Source organism: Clupea harengus, chromosome 25, assembly GCF_900700415.2.
Source record: "Clupea harengus chromosome 25, Ch_v2.0.2, whole genome shotgun sequence".
NCBI lineage: Eukaryota > Metazoa > Chordata > Actinopteri > Clupeiformes > Clupeidae > Clupea > Clupea harengus.
The window spans coordinates 13,096,379-13,113,627 of record NC_045176.1 but is presented as its reverse complement, the minus strand read 5'-3'; the positions used below and the strand labels follow the sequence as shown (position 1 = coordinate 13,113,627).

The window sequence follows — 17,249 nt, the reverse complement described above, 5'->3', positions numbered from 1 at the left end:
CCCCCCCCCCCACAAAAAAAAGAATATTTAATGCTTTCACAAATCTGGTTTTGAAGTAGATTTTTGTTTGTTTGTGGTTGTTGGTTGGATGTTTAGATCTGCGAGGCTTTTTTCAATCTGGGGAACCAGGTGCAGAAATGAATCAATTAGTTTCTCTAATGCATTTGGTCCTGATCTTCCCAGATCACCAAATCTCTTCTACATCGATCTGCTATTGGGAGAGATTCACCTGTATGGGAGATCTTGCTTGTTGCCCCCTACTGGGCATCTGCAGAATGGCTTGTTTTTGAGGATTTTTACGGCTATATTAACAGATTTGAACCTGATATCTTGATAGCTTGATTTAGCTTTGCAGTGGTCATTAGCAGCTGTGTTGATTTTTCAAATCACTCAGGGCGTACAGTTGTATGCCCTCAATGGGAAGTAGCAATATGTCACAAACTCTACTTATTGTTTACAGAAGCCTCTCAGTTCTTTTAATCTTAAGCTTGTTCTTTTGTTCATTCTTTTGTTTTGTACTGCCTGAAACACCAAACTGATGCCTTCAAGTTGTTTTTGTTATGAGGGCCAATACAACAGTAGGAGTATTTTTTATTTTGTTGAGGTCTCTGTTGTGTACAGTGACGTGGATATATCTATTGTATTTTCGACAGTTCTCTCACATCCATACGAAAAAGAGAACTCTATCAGTGAGCTCTATCACTCTCTTTCTCTGTTTATTCAGATGAGCATCAATGCTCGGTGCATTTGCCTTTGTTTTTTCTGTCTTTTTTCTCTTTTGTTTTTCTTCCTGTTCGGCCTTCTCTCTCACCCCGTTGCCACTTCTCCCATTGAGCTGTGTGTGAATATGAAGTTGTTTATGTTTATTTTGTTGCCGACCTGAACTGAAGATTCAGCTGCTCCGGACAAGAGGCACAGATTGAGTTCAGGATGTTCGGAGGACCCTTCAGCTCCATCTCGGCTGTCCAGCTGCTGCCTGTTTGTTTATTTGAGTGTGCTACTGCTGTGGCTGGGAAAAAGATGTTCTGCTCCATACACTGGATCATTGCTTTTGTTTCACCTGAGGCCAAAAAAGTGTATAATTCCAGTTCACTAAAGGCCTTAACAAAGTTTCTTTCCTGAACATTATTTCCTTGTGGAGTATATGGTGGTCAACAAGTCTTTCCGAATTTTGAAAAAAGTAGCATTGTTTCATTCTTGGCATTTACTGATGAATTGACAGATGCCACTGAAACTTGTGTGTTCTCAAACTGGTATTAGAAAATTGCCTGAACATTTCCTGTAAAAAAAAACAGGACTCTAACGGTACTCGCTTGTTTGCATTTCATGTGCAGCTGAATATCTGCTGGTCCTCAGTGTGCATATTAATGTCAAAGGTAATCTCAATATAATGTTGGTTTGCTATGCTTGCAGTTACCACACGCTGTCATTACAAGATGTATCAACGTCTTACCATGTTAGGCGTAGTTGTATAGGTTGGCCTCACATACTGTATGCTTATCAATTCATGCCACATACCTAAACTCGGTAGTCTTATCAAACAATTCAAGGATTTCGCATATCTAGCAGTAATAAGCAGTCATAGTATGGGACAGGGTGAAATGTTACTGATACATACTTATGAGTGTGAACGTGGCATAAGCCATTATGTCAATGTCAGGGTTGTCACTGACAGTGTACTTAAAGCATGAGCTGTGTGTAGAGTACTCATTTGGCCAGTGGTCTTTTAATGACAAACTCCATATGTGGGTATGTGTGCTCTATCCCAGTTGAATTAGGATGTTAGAGTTTGATGTCACTATTCCATGGCATGGTGTTGCCTCTCTGCCTGATCTGTTGGACCTGCCACAGCTTAACCACACAGGCTGCACTGAAACTGGATGAGACACTCTGTCATATTGCCCAGTCTTGAGTTTCTCCCCGTCACCTTGGGGCCTATAAACCATCACTGCTACTCCTGACTGCACATAGAACCACAGCGCAGGGTCTCAGTGTCATCTTACAGCCCAGAGCCCAGTCAGGTCACAGGGGGAGGTGAGGCCGTCGGCTTTCCAGTTCACCGCTTTCTGCTTTTATGTAGCCTTGGGTCAGCAAGCCCACAGATGGACACGCTGTCCCTGACATCATTGTACTCTACGTACGGTAGCTACTCTCTCTCTCTCTCTCTCTCTCTCTCTCTCTCTCTCTCCCTCCCAATCTCTCTCTCTCTCCCTCCCTCCCTCCCAATCTCTCTATATCTCTCTCTCTCTCTCTCTCTTTCTATCTTGTGATTTTATTTTTAACCTGTTTTCTAGTCCGAATTTACTCTCAATCTCTCGCTCTTCCTGTTCTCTTTCCGTCCCTCTGCTTCTTTCCTTTCTCTCCTCATGTCTTTTTCTCGTTCTTGGGAATTTGCTCTTCTGCTTGCCGTTCACTATACTGGAAGATAGATTCTTTTTTTTTCGTGCTCTTTATTTGATTTGTAGGGTGGGCAGGACAGCTGTACCACACAACAGGGCAGTATGACAGGCACTGGAAGCAAACATCTACTGACTGACCGCCTCGGGCATTGGAGCCCGTGGTGCATTTTTAAAGATTTACTGTACCTATATAGGTTTTTTGTACGTTGAATGTCAAGAAAATGTTATATCTTATATAGAATGCATAATGTCATATCAAACATACTTTTTATATACAATCAATAAATCTGATGGGCAAAGATGGTTTAAGGGTTGTCACAGGTGTCTTTTTCTCTCTCGGGGGTTGTGTCTTAAAGTGACTGTCCACTTTTCCCATTGTGGCTGAATTTTGCACGGGCAGGAAGGCTTTGCACCGGGACTAGCCTCTGCTTTTCTCCAGGCTGTAGTGCTGATTCCACATGGAAAAAGTGATGACTGGGGAGGCAAGTCAGCATTTCCATGGACCTGCCACTGATGGTGCTCATGTTACATTGGTGTAGACGAAAATAATTAGGCCTATTTCACAAATGAATGGATTGGCCACTGACTCACCTTGGAGTGATGGAGTGTGTGTGTGTGTGTGTGTGGGTGGGGGGTGGGGGGGGGGATCAAGGAAGAGCAAAACACCCACACTGCAACTGAAATTCTAATTTCAACTGTTCCTCAACTGAAGTGCATTCAAGGCTAGCCAAGAGTTTGAGTCACCTTCTGAGACACACATTTCTAGAGCAAAAGAGGTTTGTGTGTGTGTGTGTGTTTGTGTGTGTGTGTGTGTCTAAGGATCTGTGTTTGTGTGCATTGGAGTGGGTGAGTGAATGTACAGTATGTGTCCATGCATGCATGTGTGCTGAGTGTGAGTCTGTCAGTATGTCAGCTCTACATTACTTGAGGGACAAAGGAGGTAAAATATAAATCCTGCCAAGACAATTATGTCCTCAAAATGTAAAAGCTCTTGTGATGGCTCATTACTGGGGGGAAAAAAGACTCATTTAAAGCTGATATCTTATACTGGGTCAAATCCCAACCACAACAAAAGAACATGACAGTTTTATTAGAGAAGGGGAAATCATGTCCCCAAACTGTCAGGGAGACAGACTGTGTAGACTGGGGCAGATTGTGTAATTAAGCTGTGAGTGTGTGCTGTCCCCGCTGACAGATCTAATGCATTTTCAACATTATCCCCAGCGGATGGAGGCACATACGCCAACTTCACTCGTTCTGCGATAGGTCGCCCACATACTGCCCATGGAAGAAAATGAAAATGAAATCTACCCGTTCAGTTTTTATTGTGTATATAATCAAGTCATTTCGCCTGCCCATAGGGGATACAGAAAGTAATTTCCATACACTATCGGAGACACACTGATACAGTGATACTCGATGCATCGTCAGGCTATGGTGCTTTGTGTCCTGGTGTGTTCCATTTTTTAAACGGAAATATTAGTATTAAGTATACTTATATTAGTATACTAGCATGTACCTATGCCTGACTCCTCCTGCTTTTCCTTACTTTGATCCAGATTACTAAATTAAGGGAAAGAGAGCTAAATCAAACATACAACACTACACAAAATACTTTTATACAAATACCATTTTAATACATACGTATCCCTGTCACACCCAGACTTTTTTTTTATAAAACTCACAGCTTTATCTGAATGGATCACATATGTAGACATGGTAGAAAGGTACAAATTCAGTTCTACAGATCAGCAAATATAAAGGTATATAGTCACAAACTATTTGTGTCATTGATAACTGTCGTAAGCTTTCCACAGCGTATACTGTAGTTAAGTACACTGCTAACTATAGTAAAGTATCATGTTCTACATGATATACATATTGCTTCCTAAGTAATTTACTGAAAACAAGGAATATACTGTAACTTGTACAGCACCACAAGAAGATGTATCCACTGATGGATGTGGATGCTGAAATATCCACAAAACCAGCATATACCTTTTTAACTACGTTAAAAGTATATAAGGTTTACATAGAAACAAGCTCTGAAACAACGGTCTTAATGGGTTAGCATGTTTGTTTTAGGTAGTATTCATTACTGTATACCTAATCTAATTGCTTGAAAACATGTCATTGTTTTAATGAGCAGGACTAGCCCCATGACTTTTGGTTCATTTTTTCAATCAATATTGTTAGTTTGAGAAGAATACACACAGTACAACTAATCAATAATAATGAGCACTACTACCACCGTAACCTAACTCAACAGATGTCTGCTACACACAATAAGCTCTACTGACGAGCCTCGTTTCAGTTAAGGGAGACCTCCATGATGTAATTAATCAGTCCCTTGTCGTTTTAGGGCCTCCTCCGTTTGGCAGCTCCTCACGCGGGTACAGGTAGCCAGCCGGTTGCCCTCCCAATACCCAGCATCCTGGCCATCATGGCATCGACACTTGGTACAGGAGTTTACCCACACTGGTTCGCCCCCGGGGATCACCTGGGTCCTAGAGGAATCCACGTAGCAGTTTGGACCTGGGGGTGTCACAGCAGTTTAATGACACAAAGCCTCATAACTACAACAAAATGAGGTTTATAAATGTGACAATGGCACATCTGAGCAAAGGTACATTGACAAAATAATGCAAACTGAGGTCCAAACTGAATACACTGTGTTCTCTCGTTCATTTAATATAGCTTGATTGCCGTCATGGTGAGGGAAATAAGATGACTCCATAAGGAAAGGAAACAGACATAGAACATCACCATAACACAATGTTGCAATATTCTGTATTGACAGTAGATGAGGCGTTACATTATTGCTTGTGATACTTAATGTGACGTGTGCAAAAGTAATTTGTAATTTCACTATACAAGAAACAGGCACCGATGCTATCAAGCACAGTGAATTAGTCACACCCCAGAAGAAGAAATTCTGACATGAATATTTTCTGCATTTCATTCTGATGCATTATTTGTAATAAGCAGGGCCGCACACTCCTGACTCACTGATCTGTTCATAAAGATATGAGTGAGATCATGCAGCTTTCGGGGAGGTGACTTACCATCCTTACACTCAGGGCAGCACTTTCCCTTCTGGTAAACGGGGTTGACGCAAGGTGGGGGGGCACAATCCGCCACAAGGCACCGGGCAATGCCATCGTCCTCACACGTGCACTGCTCACACTCCGAGGGCTGTCAAACATATGGGACAGCAGACAGTCAGAGAACAGTGATGGAACCCCCCCCCCCCAGAACTCCAGCATCCTTTTTTATTTGCACTGCAACTTGTTTACAATGACTGGTCACCTGCAAACATAACCATGAAAGGCCTATTACTCTACTCTTGATATGACAATTTAGGGACATGTAATACCTAAAGGAGACCTGGAGAGCTGATGATGAATGAACGGGGAAGCCACTCAAGAGTGTTGGATGAGATATTCACTCAAATTACTCTCATCATTTCCTCAGGGGGCCCACATTAGCAATAACACCCAGATGAGAAAGACAATGAGGCAAATGTAAATCCTGCTCCAGTCAGTGCCACCAGAGATGGCATTTATTTATTCATGAGGAATAATAAATGCCTTCCTAGAACATGGCTGTTTATGCTACTGCTCTTTTCTTTATTGTGTTGATGATGTGAAACATCTAGATGCAATATGCATGCATCGCTGGATGAACATTTATTATGTCAATCATGCAGTGTTCATTTCAAAGAGGACATTAGTTACTAGCACGGCTTAGATAGGGCTAACTAAACTAATATGTTGGGAGACATGTCTAAAGCCTCATTAATACCTGTTGGTGCTACATTAATAATAAATAGCGCCTGAAAATTATACAGCCTCGTGAAATTGGAACTCTGGCTTTTTCTGACTGGCATATCCCTCACATTCGTTGTAAACTTGCAAGAGGAAGAAGCACTTGCAATTTGTGAGTGACTAACAAAAAAACGTTGCTCAACATCAGTATATGGTTACTTTATCAATCTACCCGACCTATGTAGAACTATTTCGATATCATTTTGTGCTGTCACTATATCAATAAATAGGTAATTGTGTAATAGCTTCCATATTTCAGGATACCGACTTGCTCCACGCTTCAATACGATAGCTGTATACTGCCTCCTTGTGGCAGATGTCGATCAGTTCAGCAACAACCAACAACTCCCCTCATACAGCAAATCCACAGGACATAATGTTGGCCTACAGGGAGAGTAGAGGCTTGCTTTGCATCTGTGCAAAATAGTAGGGAACAGGGTTTTGACAAAATTACCATGGATATAATCTTCACAAGCCCTTACATTGTGATGTTTGAAAAGGCAGCCAACTCAACAAAAAATAGGCCTGTAAAATATGTTATTTAATATATATATATATATATATATATATATATATGAAAAACAAGCAATGATTTCCTTAATGAGGCAATAAAATGGGTGTTTCAAAGATTAGCCACGAGGAGTCGCTATAGGCCTAGTCTAATTTAGAGAACTAACATTTGCCTACAGCATTGTGAAATGAATTAAGCCTCAGAACTAATTGTGAGATATCAACATCATTAAAGGCCTTTTTTGGGACATTTTCGATAAACCCAGGACACACTTGGGCTAGTTATATATATATAACATTTGTCTATAGCCAGTGATCACTGTTTATTGATTAGAATTACTTTGAATCAGTAAAACCTGAAAAAATGCATGGGCCTATATGGGAGATTTATAGCCTATTAAGAACGATTAATAAAATATACATATTTTGTTGTTGATTATATTGAAGCCCTGAAATCAGAATTTCACTGTAAACTCTACCTGGAACTGTTCACCCAAATCGTACACCTCACCACGGTACTCGCAGCCGATCTTCTCGCACCTTGGGCAACAGTCAGTTGGGTAGTGGCTGACATGGATGCAGGCTGAAGGTAGGGACGTGCACTCGGTTCTAGCACAAGCCGAACCATCTGCCGTGCATTCACACTGGGTGCAGTGGTCTGAATCCAAGAAGTACCATTCCCCCACGTAGTAAACGCTCCCGTTCGCCTCGCATGTGTTCTCGTGCCCAGCAACAGAGAAAGCCACGCTGCATTGAACATGGACCAACAGTGCCAACCAAGTCTGAATAATCCCCATCGGGTAATTCTTACACCAACTCATTTTTATCGAAGAAGTTATACGCAGCAACGCTTTATGAGTAACCTCCGTTAATAAACGTATTCTTACAATATCGGTAAAAGCTTTTAAATATGATCTACATTTTGAGCTGCAAATATTCCAGTTACTTGATGCGAAACGTCCCGAAATGTTCTCAGGTAGTCTTGCGCTGCACTTTTGAGGACTGCAGCTACCACGCAGAGAAACATCTACGCCTCTGTTGGGGTTATGTTTCAATTTACACGTGACAACCGAATACCAGAATATTGATGGGCAGCTATGCCATTCCCTTTTGTTAAAGGCTACGTATCTAACTTTTAAGGTTAAATTTGCCCATAGTAATAAATGTATGGGAACTTTACGTTATTGTTCGAGTTATCGGATTACTTCTGGAACTTTTTTGTGAAAACAAATACAGTGTATAGTCTTATTTATGACAAATGAAAACAAAATGATCTTAAACTGTAGCTCGCAATTGACTTAAAAGCCACTGCCTATCTAGGATAAGAAATGTTTAATATCACCGACGTTGTGATCTCGCGATGGTTTCTGCTTGGATACAGGAATGTTTACTCTAGATACAGGAAGTGTTTCAGTTCGGTAAGTGGTTTCCAGAAATATTGCTATAGTTAAATTTTACACGTTAGACTTCAGCGTACACAGTAACAAAAATTACACTTGTCTTATTTACACATCGCATTAAGCTCTGTATACTCATTGTGTAGCCTACTAGCTGTGTCGGCTTGTTTAAACCGAATAATTTGCATGGTACCAAATCTACTTAGGCAAGGCTTCTCTCCAGCTAGCTATCGATAAACAATTTAGAATGAGCAAACTTGCCCAGTGAACGCTGGAATATGGATCATTTGTTTTTATTTAGAATACAAATTAATCCAAGTTCATATTCTGTTGTTTATCTCTTTACTCTTTCCAGGCAGTTAGGACAAAGAGATCTGTGGAGTAATTTATGGAATCACTAAATCGTATTAATGGAACAATATCAACGGCAGCATTCTCTGTGGAATTTAATTAAGCAGTACGTCCCGGACTCAGAACTTGCCGAGGTCCGCTCCCTAATCGGAGAAGCACTGATCGATGTGTATACAGACCTGTACTCAGAGGTAAGCTGCTCACTGATGCTGCAGTAGTAACGCAGCAATGGTGTTCCTATTTTTTTATTGTGTCCTCTTAAAGCAGCAATACGGAGTTCTGTTCCAAAACTAGTAAGCTAACTACCTAAAAGGCATGTAAAAACCTTGCAAACCCCACCAACAGCCCAGCTGATACTGATAGAAGCTTGCCAACACACTAACTGGTGTCTTTTGGCAGTTAAGCTGGCAATGGCATGCGTGTGAAAGCTTTTATTCCATATTTGCAGGGTGTACCAGACCGTTACACAGAACCAATAGGGCATATCCTGGATGGTGGGGAAGACACAGGTGTTTATCTGTCCTTCACATGACCATATGCTATCAAAATGAATTTGAGGATGGTACCAAAACTAGTTGCCCATAAAACCATATCTCAAAAAGTGTCAAATTGTTGCATAGTGTTACTTTAAGATAGGGACTTCGGCGGGCTTCACTCTGCTTTATAGAACGAAACGTCCCATCTTCATTGCAGAAGAAAGCAATTAACTGGATATGGATATCAGATGTGCCTGCTATTTGCACCATGTTTAATCTTGAGAGAGCACTCATCTAATTGTCTGGGCTGGATTTCCTGATAACGGTGTTTCTTAGTATTTTACGAAGACTTGAAAGTATACCTTACTGAAGTTGTTTGCTTTTCTATGCGTGTTTCCTAAACCATACCTTTGAGTCCCTTAAGAGAAACCTTCTTACGTTAAGAAACACAATCTATGTTTATGGCATCTATTTTAGTTTTTAGGTTTGAGCATGCGTGAGATCAATGGCCAAATGTTACACATAGACTGGTATTTCTCAAGGGATTAAAAATTAACATTTTCTTTTCATTCAATGGAGCACAAAATGTACTGCAACACATATCTTGGTCTTACATCGCAGTCAGTGCATATGTCCAGACACTAACGCAACATTTTTTTACCTTAAACGTTTGTTTAATCTGAAAACTGTGTTAAGGTAGGCCTATAGCTAAGAGTGGTTCAGCCCATCCTTACCAAAGTATCTCTTCCAAAAGTTTTACTTAGATAAGGATGTTTTGGGAAACACCTCAAAATATTAAGGGACAGTTTAAGGTGTAACTTATGAAAGTTTCGGCAAACCAGGCCCATCATTCCCACATGTTTCATTTGGACACATACCAACCAATCCATCAGTTCACTCATTTTCTTAACCTTGTCACTGAACATCAGAGGTAGTCTAAATGTGGTTCACTTTTTAACTGTCTGAGCTCATTTGAAGCACACACACACACACACACACACACACACACTGCTGAGTCCACTTAAAATGGACCGAAACAAACCAGGTGGGGAAAATTCACAAACCTTGTTTATTTAACGAAAGGCTATAAACAGTGAGATCACCATATAGAGTATTTCAAATAGGCCTAAACATCAAGTGGAAAGTGGTCTGATTTTTCAACAGTTTTTTTTTATTATTATTATTTTTATATAAAGTGGCCTTTACTGGCCGTATCTACACTAGTTTCAGAAACTACTGACAGTCCTCCAAACATCATTGGATCTGTGGAATTCTGTCTGTTGTTGTTTTTTTATATATATTAACAGCAGAAGGTGGAACAGCAGGCCCTGAAATTAAAGTATCTTACAATTGAAATCACAGCTTTTACCAGGTGTAGAGGTTGAGGAAATCTTCTCAACATAAGTCTATTCTCCATCACACATGTTAACACTGCTGCCAAGAAAAAAACAGTTAGGCTATATCTACATTTTCCATTACTAACAAAACTAAAGATGTACGTATGCTTCTACTCCAAATCTGCATATCAGTGTATCACACAATGAATTAGACGGAATTATTGCTGAAAAGATTTTCAGACATAGCTGTCCAATACTACGCAAGCCCTAAGATACAATTTACATTTAAAAAATATATAAATATCAAGATAATGAGTGTTTTACAAAATCAAAGTTCTAATGGGCGGCAATCGTTCTGCACTCACTAACCCTTTACCACAAGGTCACGGTCTACAGCAGCCTGATTCACAGGAGATATGCTAGCTCCCTTTCATGTTTATCTCAGGATATGAGGCCATGGCCATTTCTTGGACGGCGGCCATATGTCAGTGAGCTCTGAAATGGGCTTTCCAGCTTTTAAGGTAGCCTACCAAAAGGGGTTTTCTTTGCTGGGTTTGTGAGGGGTCTGTTTTCATTATATAATGGAGATGTGTGTTTTTGTAAGTGAACATGAATGAAGAGTTGAAAGGAGTTGAAAAGAGGTGAAACTTTAAAGCCTTTAAAGAAGATAAATGGTTCATGTATTGTAGTTTAAACGGACGTCAGGTCATAGTCTAGAAGATTGTTTGTCTTGAAAAATTGTGGAATGACAGAAGGGTCAAATGTGGTATAAAGCAGAGCCCTGGTTTTCTAACTGCTGGTACATTAAAAAGAAGCCTCTCCTGCGCTCCCCTGACTGTCTTGGTACACGTTTCCACACAAGACTGTAAAAAAAACTGCAATCAACAACTCAGAACTACCCAGCAACAGCCCCTCACATCGTAAACACCTGAGCCCAGAGTGGCCGTGACGGGGGGAGCTGTGAAGCCGACGGCTGCAGGTCAGCAAGGGCACTTAGGCCGTCTGTGCCCAGGTGAGGATAGGGGAAAGGGGAAGGCGGCGGTGGTGGTGGTGGTGGGGAGGGCACCCCAGGGGCAAGAGCTCCCTCGCACTGGGCTCAGCCTTCCCCTCTGGTCAGCTGCCAGCTTTGAAGTGTGCTCTGGGGTCTGGCAGTATTTTTGCGGGTTGAAATGAGTGACTGATGGCAGGTACAGAGGGTGTTAATAGAGAACAGGCTGTGTGCACCGAGGCACTAGCAAAAGTAGTTATCAACGTTATTTCTTTCTTTGTGGTGGGAATTGCCAGAAAAAAAATATTTGCAGATTTTTTTTTCCATAAGACTGATATTTCCAGTTCCCTGAAGGTGCTGTCAATAAAAGTTAGGGGTCAAACTTTAAGAGGAAAACCAGCCATGGGTCTCAAAGTCAGCAATATGGTGTGGTGTGGTGAAAAACTGTGCAAAACCTTGAAAAACAAGAAACCTAACTCCCAAAAGAAATCCAGCATTTGAATATGTCGTTCATTGACTCCTTATTCCATTGCCCTTCAAAAATGTCTGCTCATTGTTTATTTTGGAATGTTGTTAGGTGGAGCTGTGGGAGCAGATTTGGAGGGACTCCACCCAACAGTGGAACCGGCCGAACTCTACTCCATCACCTCTGGCTGACCCCCCGGCTATCAAAGCCCTGCTCAAGGCTGAGATCCAGCTGCTGCTGCTGTCGGTGAGAGAGAGGGCGGCCAGGGAGGGCAGGTAAGGAGACCCGTCACAAGCTAATCTCAACTCCTTCTCCGATTCGGTACTGGGAGGCTGCTCTGATTCAGTTGTAACTCTGTTGTGGTGTTTATTAGGATGTATCGGTTTCTTGTTACAGATTGCCACGCCAGCAGTTTTTGAGGGGACGGGAACACTAAATGGCCTTGAAACCTCTTTAGTTCAGGAAATAGAGAATGTTGTGAATGTGGAACTTGACGTTTTGGAGATTTGATCATCATGCCTATTTAGTTTTATTTAGCATCGTGACATTTGTTGATTGAACACCCAAAAGAAAAGGCACATATCCCTTTAGAATAGAATGAAAGGGTTAACAGCGGTGGTGATCTGGCTGCAGAAACTAAGAGGCACATCCAGCTCCTTCCGTCTTACATAAATGCACAGTTATCCTGCATAGGCAGATCCTTTAGTGGTAATACAACTTACAAAGCCTTTTGTAGTATTTGGTGATTATGTGGCCATTCTCCTTGTGGGGCCCCACTCCCAGACCTCCAAGCCACCCATTAGCCTCTTTGACATTTTTTGTGTCACAGGTGACAAATGGCCTGACCCCAGAGGAGACCTATGGTTCTTAGGGACTAAGATGCGGGTCAAAGGTCAATGCCTATTTTACATGTTTTAGTGTATGTGACTGGTTGTTCCATAGTAAATGTAAAAGTAAAAGACAATTTAGTTGCAAACGGTCCAGAGAGAGGGAAAAAGAACAACAGCCCTGGCAGAAGTTGAACAAAATTGTCTGAAAAATGTCATGACTGGCAGAAACTGAGCATAGTTTACAGCCCTGTCATCTTCCAGGAAATGTCTCCACTGTCTTAAATCATGTTGAGGACCTTCACTGCTCTATAATGGTTGCCACTCAGTGATAGAGCCATAAGCCTTTTAAAACTATTTGAGGATGGAAGTAAGGGAAGGAACATTAAGGGTTTTCACACATTTACAGAAGATCAGCCTTTAAATGATTGTACTATTATAGTATGCCAAAACGTTGGCATTAAAACCACTTGTTCACTTAAATCCTACTTTGAAGTGACACAATAGTCAGACACAATAGCAGTAATCCTCTTTTTGGTGGCACACTCTTTGTAAACCAAAGGACTTCAAGCAATGCATTGTTGCATTTCCTTATTTCACTCTGATGCCTATTATTGGAAAAGGATGGTGCACAGCCGGACACTTTCTGACTGGTTTCGGTGGCCTCCTGTTCTTCAACAATGCAACCGGATGACTATTTATTTTTCTCTGGAGAGAGGTTGTTTACAGGTGCCAATAAGACAGAAGGAACGACCATCACTCAGCAACTGAGTAGATGTTGGCAAGAATGCCGTCTCCACCTTTAACTTTTCCCCTTTCTATAGAAAGACAGACAATACCATTAATTGGTCATATTATCCTCTGAAAGAACGCTTTGTGTAGCAAGTAGTTGGTTACGCTAGTTTGCTTGTTTGTGATGTTCATTAAGTTCCAAAATGGCTTCAGAAGCTACCATGATATTTATCACATAGGTACGTCTGTTCTCATTCATAAATGGGTAGGAATCCATTAGTGCACATGACTATTCCCTTTGGTGCTGTGTGCTGCCATTCTGGCCCCTTTGATCACTCCATTAAGGTCCTTACTGTAAATCAGCTGATCTGCTTTGAGGACAAAGCGGGATCATTTTCCTTTAATATTGCTCCAATGGCTGACTTTCAGGTCCGGCTAAAGCAGGAAGCTGTTGACTCTGTGTCGCCGTGAGCTCTCAGACCCAGCCATTGGCGGCTAAACCTCTGAAAGCGAGCCGATTTAACAGAGCTGGTTGGCAGTTTTGTTTTGTTTCGGGTTTATTTTTTTTTTACTTCTCTTTTCTTTTTTTCGACCACTTTTCTTCCCTCTTGTGTGGTCCGCCCCCTCGCTATTGTCTCAGTGATTTGTTTTGGCCATTGGCAGTTGAGCTGCACCTGTCCCATTCTGTGGGCGGGGGCCCCGTGCGCTGAATGCCTCTTTGAAAGAGGACCTTACTGTGGTTGGGTGAGCAGCAAATGGTCCTGGCCCTTAAAAGCGTCCCTAAAGGGGCTCCCTAAATCTCTGGCGGAAACTAGCATAACAATCAGGAGCAGGAACTGGGAACCTCAAAGTCTGTGTGCGCAACGTATTTCACATGTAGGCAGTTTATCAGTCCCAAAGAAGCGGGATCTCAATAGGTCTCTTTTTATGTGAAAACATGGCATGTTTTCTGACGTATCTCCTCCTTTTTTTGACGTTTCGAGTATTCTATGCCATCTTTGTTGAAGCGATTAGATCTCCTCCCTCCTTCGCTGCGAGCACCTCTAAGCCGCTTACTGATCTCCGCTAGCACCGACAATGTTGCCTCTGTTTCTATCATTATTCAAATCCAACACCACCCCACCCCCCCCACACACAAACACCCCAAACACACACACACACACACACACACCCCACAGTCCACCACCTCCTCCTCGGCAGGGAAATGTGAGTCATTCCACTTCCTTTATCACAAAGAATCAGTCCCAGCTTTAGACTGCTGTTAACACATGACCGGATCCATTACGCCAAGGTGTACCCAAACTCACTTTATGCCAGAATTCCACATGATTGTGTTGCTATCCGATTCTGAGATAGAATCAGCATTACACTCTGTATGTTAAATGAAAACAATGTATGGTTCAAAGACCCTCAGGGTTCATAAGGGGTTCCTGTAGTAGCCTAGACTTTAAAAAAATGCACAGAATCTCGTCCTCTCAGAGAACCCTTTGCTACCAAAGCCAAGGGGAACTCCTTAGAGGGTTGAATCTAATACGTTCTTCGATGAGGCCAAGCATGTCATATGAGCCACTGCCTGTGTTTGCACTCCTATTAAAGTTCTTTCCCCCCCCCCCCAAATCTCAGTGAGGTTTAAAATTGTAGTTGTTACACACTGTCATTAGGGTCTCCCCCTTGCAATATGTCAAGTATCTACCATGGCGGACTGACCATAAACCACTATTATTGTAGGAATTCTACATTTGTATCATTGTATCCTTTCCACAGGCAATAATAGAACTGGTAATAATAATTCCTGCCTGCAGGTTGAAGTGTTTTTGGTAGATGTTAGTGGTTTACAGGGCAGAAATGCTTTAAACATTTAAACCACCACATTTTTTATTAGTAATAATAGTAACTGTGGTGGTGCAATACTATACTACAGCTTGGCATGTGTTATCACAAACAGGGTTAGGCTGTGCAGAGGATTGTAGTGTCTATACTAGTGTAACTTTGATTAATAATCGAGTTATCTATGGCAGGCCTCCCTGACACTGAATCTAATTCTACCTCCCTGTCCTGGCCCTGTAAAACACACACACACACACACACACACACACACACACACACACACACACACACACACACACACACACACACACACACAGAGTCTGCCACAGCTGGGGAGTGTAAGGGCTCGTTTCATGGCTGGAGAGGTTAGCGTGTGTTGAAAGGCAGAGGTGGTGGTGCCACTGACCCACTGCTTTTATCTGTTCATCATGGCCATCTCTACAGCATAACCCCTGACTGCTAGTGTCACACTTGAACCTGCTGCGCCATCACAATCACAACACTGTGTGTGTGTGTGTGTGTGTGTGTGTGTGTGTGTGTGTGTGTGTGTGTGTGTGTGTGTGTGTGTGTGTGTGTGTGTGTGTGTGTGTGTGTGTGTGTGTGTGTGTGTACGCGCGTGTGTGTGTGTGCCCTCTGCCAGGGATTGCATTTTAGCCAGAGTGCTTTTCTTTTGTTGTTTATATTTTAAATTAGTTTTTAGTTTTCCTAAGGTTGAAAGGTTGTAATTCTGCTTCATTTTAATTCATGACAGACAGAAGGCAGAGAAACAATATCTGCAAAACTGTTTGGACCTATGTTGGGCCTGAGTGTCCAGTCCATACTTTTTGTCCATACTAGGTTTGCAGCACGCTGAACAGTGGCTCTTTATCCATAGGAATGAATGATGTAGGCGCTGCATTATGTCATGTATCCCCTTGGCCAGAAACCTAGTAATTTCGCCCCACTGTCTCCTTCAAATGCAACCACTTGTTTTAGTAATGTTATTGAAAGGGTTTGACAACATAAAAAGGATCCCTACAAAGATATATCTGTGTCTATTTACCCCAACTGTAAAGAAACTGTAGAGAATGACTGTTTGTACAGTCAGTGTTTTACCTGTCTATTCTTCTGGTCTCTGACATAGCACCCCATTCAGTGCCTGCTGTCAATTATTGAAGGGAGGCGCTCTCCTTTGAGTGCTCACTCCAGCACCACACGGTAAGACAATAAACTACAGGCACTGAATGGGGTGCTACATCAGAGCCCAGAAGAAGTGGCTAAAACAAGTGGTTTACTTTGACGTGCATGCTTGCCCCGTAGGATTCCATTGTATAGCAGTTTTGCGGGTGCCAGTTACAGTGTTCTAACTCAATGCTGGACCGAATCTGATCATTTTTGTCCCTAGAAAAAAATTTGACCCAGAAAGATCTAAAAACAAATAGGGCAGAGGTTGAAAAACCCTGAATTTCCCTTTAAGATGTCCGAGAGTGGAGTTTACTCACTGTACAGCTCTGTACCCACTGGCTACTGTTACAGCTACATGCAAACAAAACACCCTGAATGACAAATGTAAATAAATAATAGCACATGGGGGCCCCCTGTGTGGCTACTGGGCCCTAGGCCACTGCCTAGTTCACCTATGCCACGGGCTATCTACGTTACCCCAGCACACCTGCCCCTAATGTCCTGTTATGGGGAAAAAGTAAGTATCCAGATGTTCTTATCGTGATTAGCTGAAAAAAAAGTTGGATTATAATCCTGCTTTATGTTTAAACTAAAGGTATGTGGTATGTATCAGGAGTGTCACTTCCTCATGTGGTATGATGACTCTTGTGTGTGTTTTAGAGATGGAGATGCAGTGCTGTCCCGATACAGTCCCAGTGTGGTCAGTTACGTCCTCTCTAATGGCCCTAAGACTCCTAGAAGCACTCCGGAAAACAGGGACACACCTAGCAGATCACAGTCCAGACAGAGCCAAAATGGAAATAGGTCAGTCTGTCTTTCTTACTGTGTAATGCCTGATTATGGAAAAGAAATGCAACTCCGCTGGCCGTTTGACTCCAGTGGAATAATGTCATGGGTTTTCCTCAGGTCTAGTTCTCAGCTCTCCTCCGTCTCCAGCCTTGAAGACGA

At 42.1% G+C, this 17,249-nt stretch overlaps 2 protein-coding genes across 2 annotated transcripts in view; one reads left to right on the top strand and one right to left on the bottom strand.

Moving 5' to 3' along the window:
• Nucleotides 1-4,011: 4,011 nt before the first annotated feature.
• zgc:113531 (uncharacterized protein LOC541359 homolog) lies at nt 4,012-7,767 on the bottom strand. Its single transcript, XM_012825968.3, has 3 exons — nt 7,216-7,767; nt 5,465-5,594; nt 4,012-4,934 (listed from the first exon to the last, which is right to left on the bottom strand). Exons 1-3 carry the CDS (start codon nt 7,555-7,557, stop codon nt 4,738-4,740), a joined length of 669 nt encoding a protein of 222 aa, XP_012681422.1. The 5' UTR covers nt 7,558-7,767; the 3' UTR covers nt 4,012-4,737.
• A 420-nt stretch (nt 7,768-8,187) lies between these two features.
• Nucleotides 8,188-17,249, top strand: part of ccdc24 (coiled-coil domain containing 24) — a 15,845-nt gene continuing 6,783 nt past the window's right edge. The window contains exons 1-4 of the mRNA XM_031563068.1: nt 8,188-8,675; nt 11,863-12,026; nt 16,962-17,105; nt 17,208-17,249. The exon at nt 17,208-17,249 is cut by the window's right edge and continues 63 nt beyond it. Coding sequence (XP_031418928.1) covers nt 8,544-8,675; nt 11,863-12,026; nt 16,962-17,105; nt 17,208-17,249 — 482 coding nt within the window. The 5' untranslated portion in view covers nt 8,188-8,543. The remainder of the gene's footprint in view (nt 8,676-11,862; nt 12,027-16,961; nt 17,106-17,207) is intronic.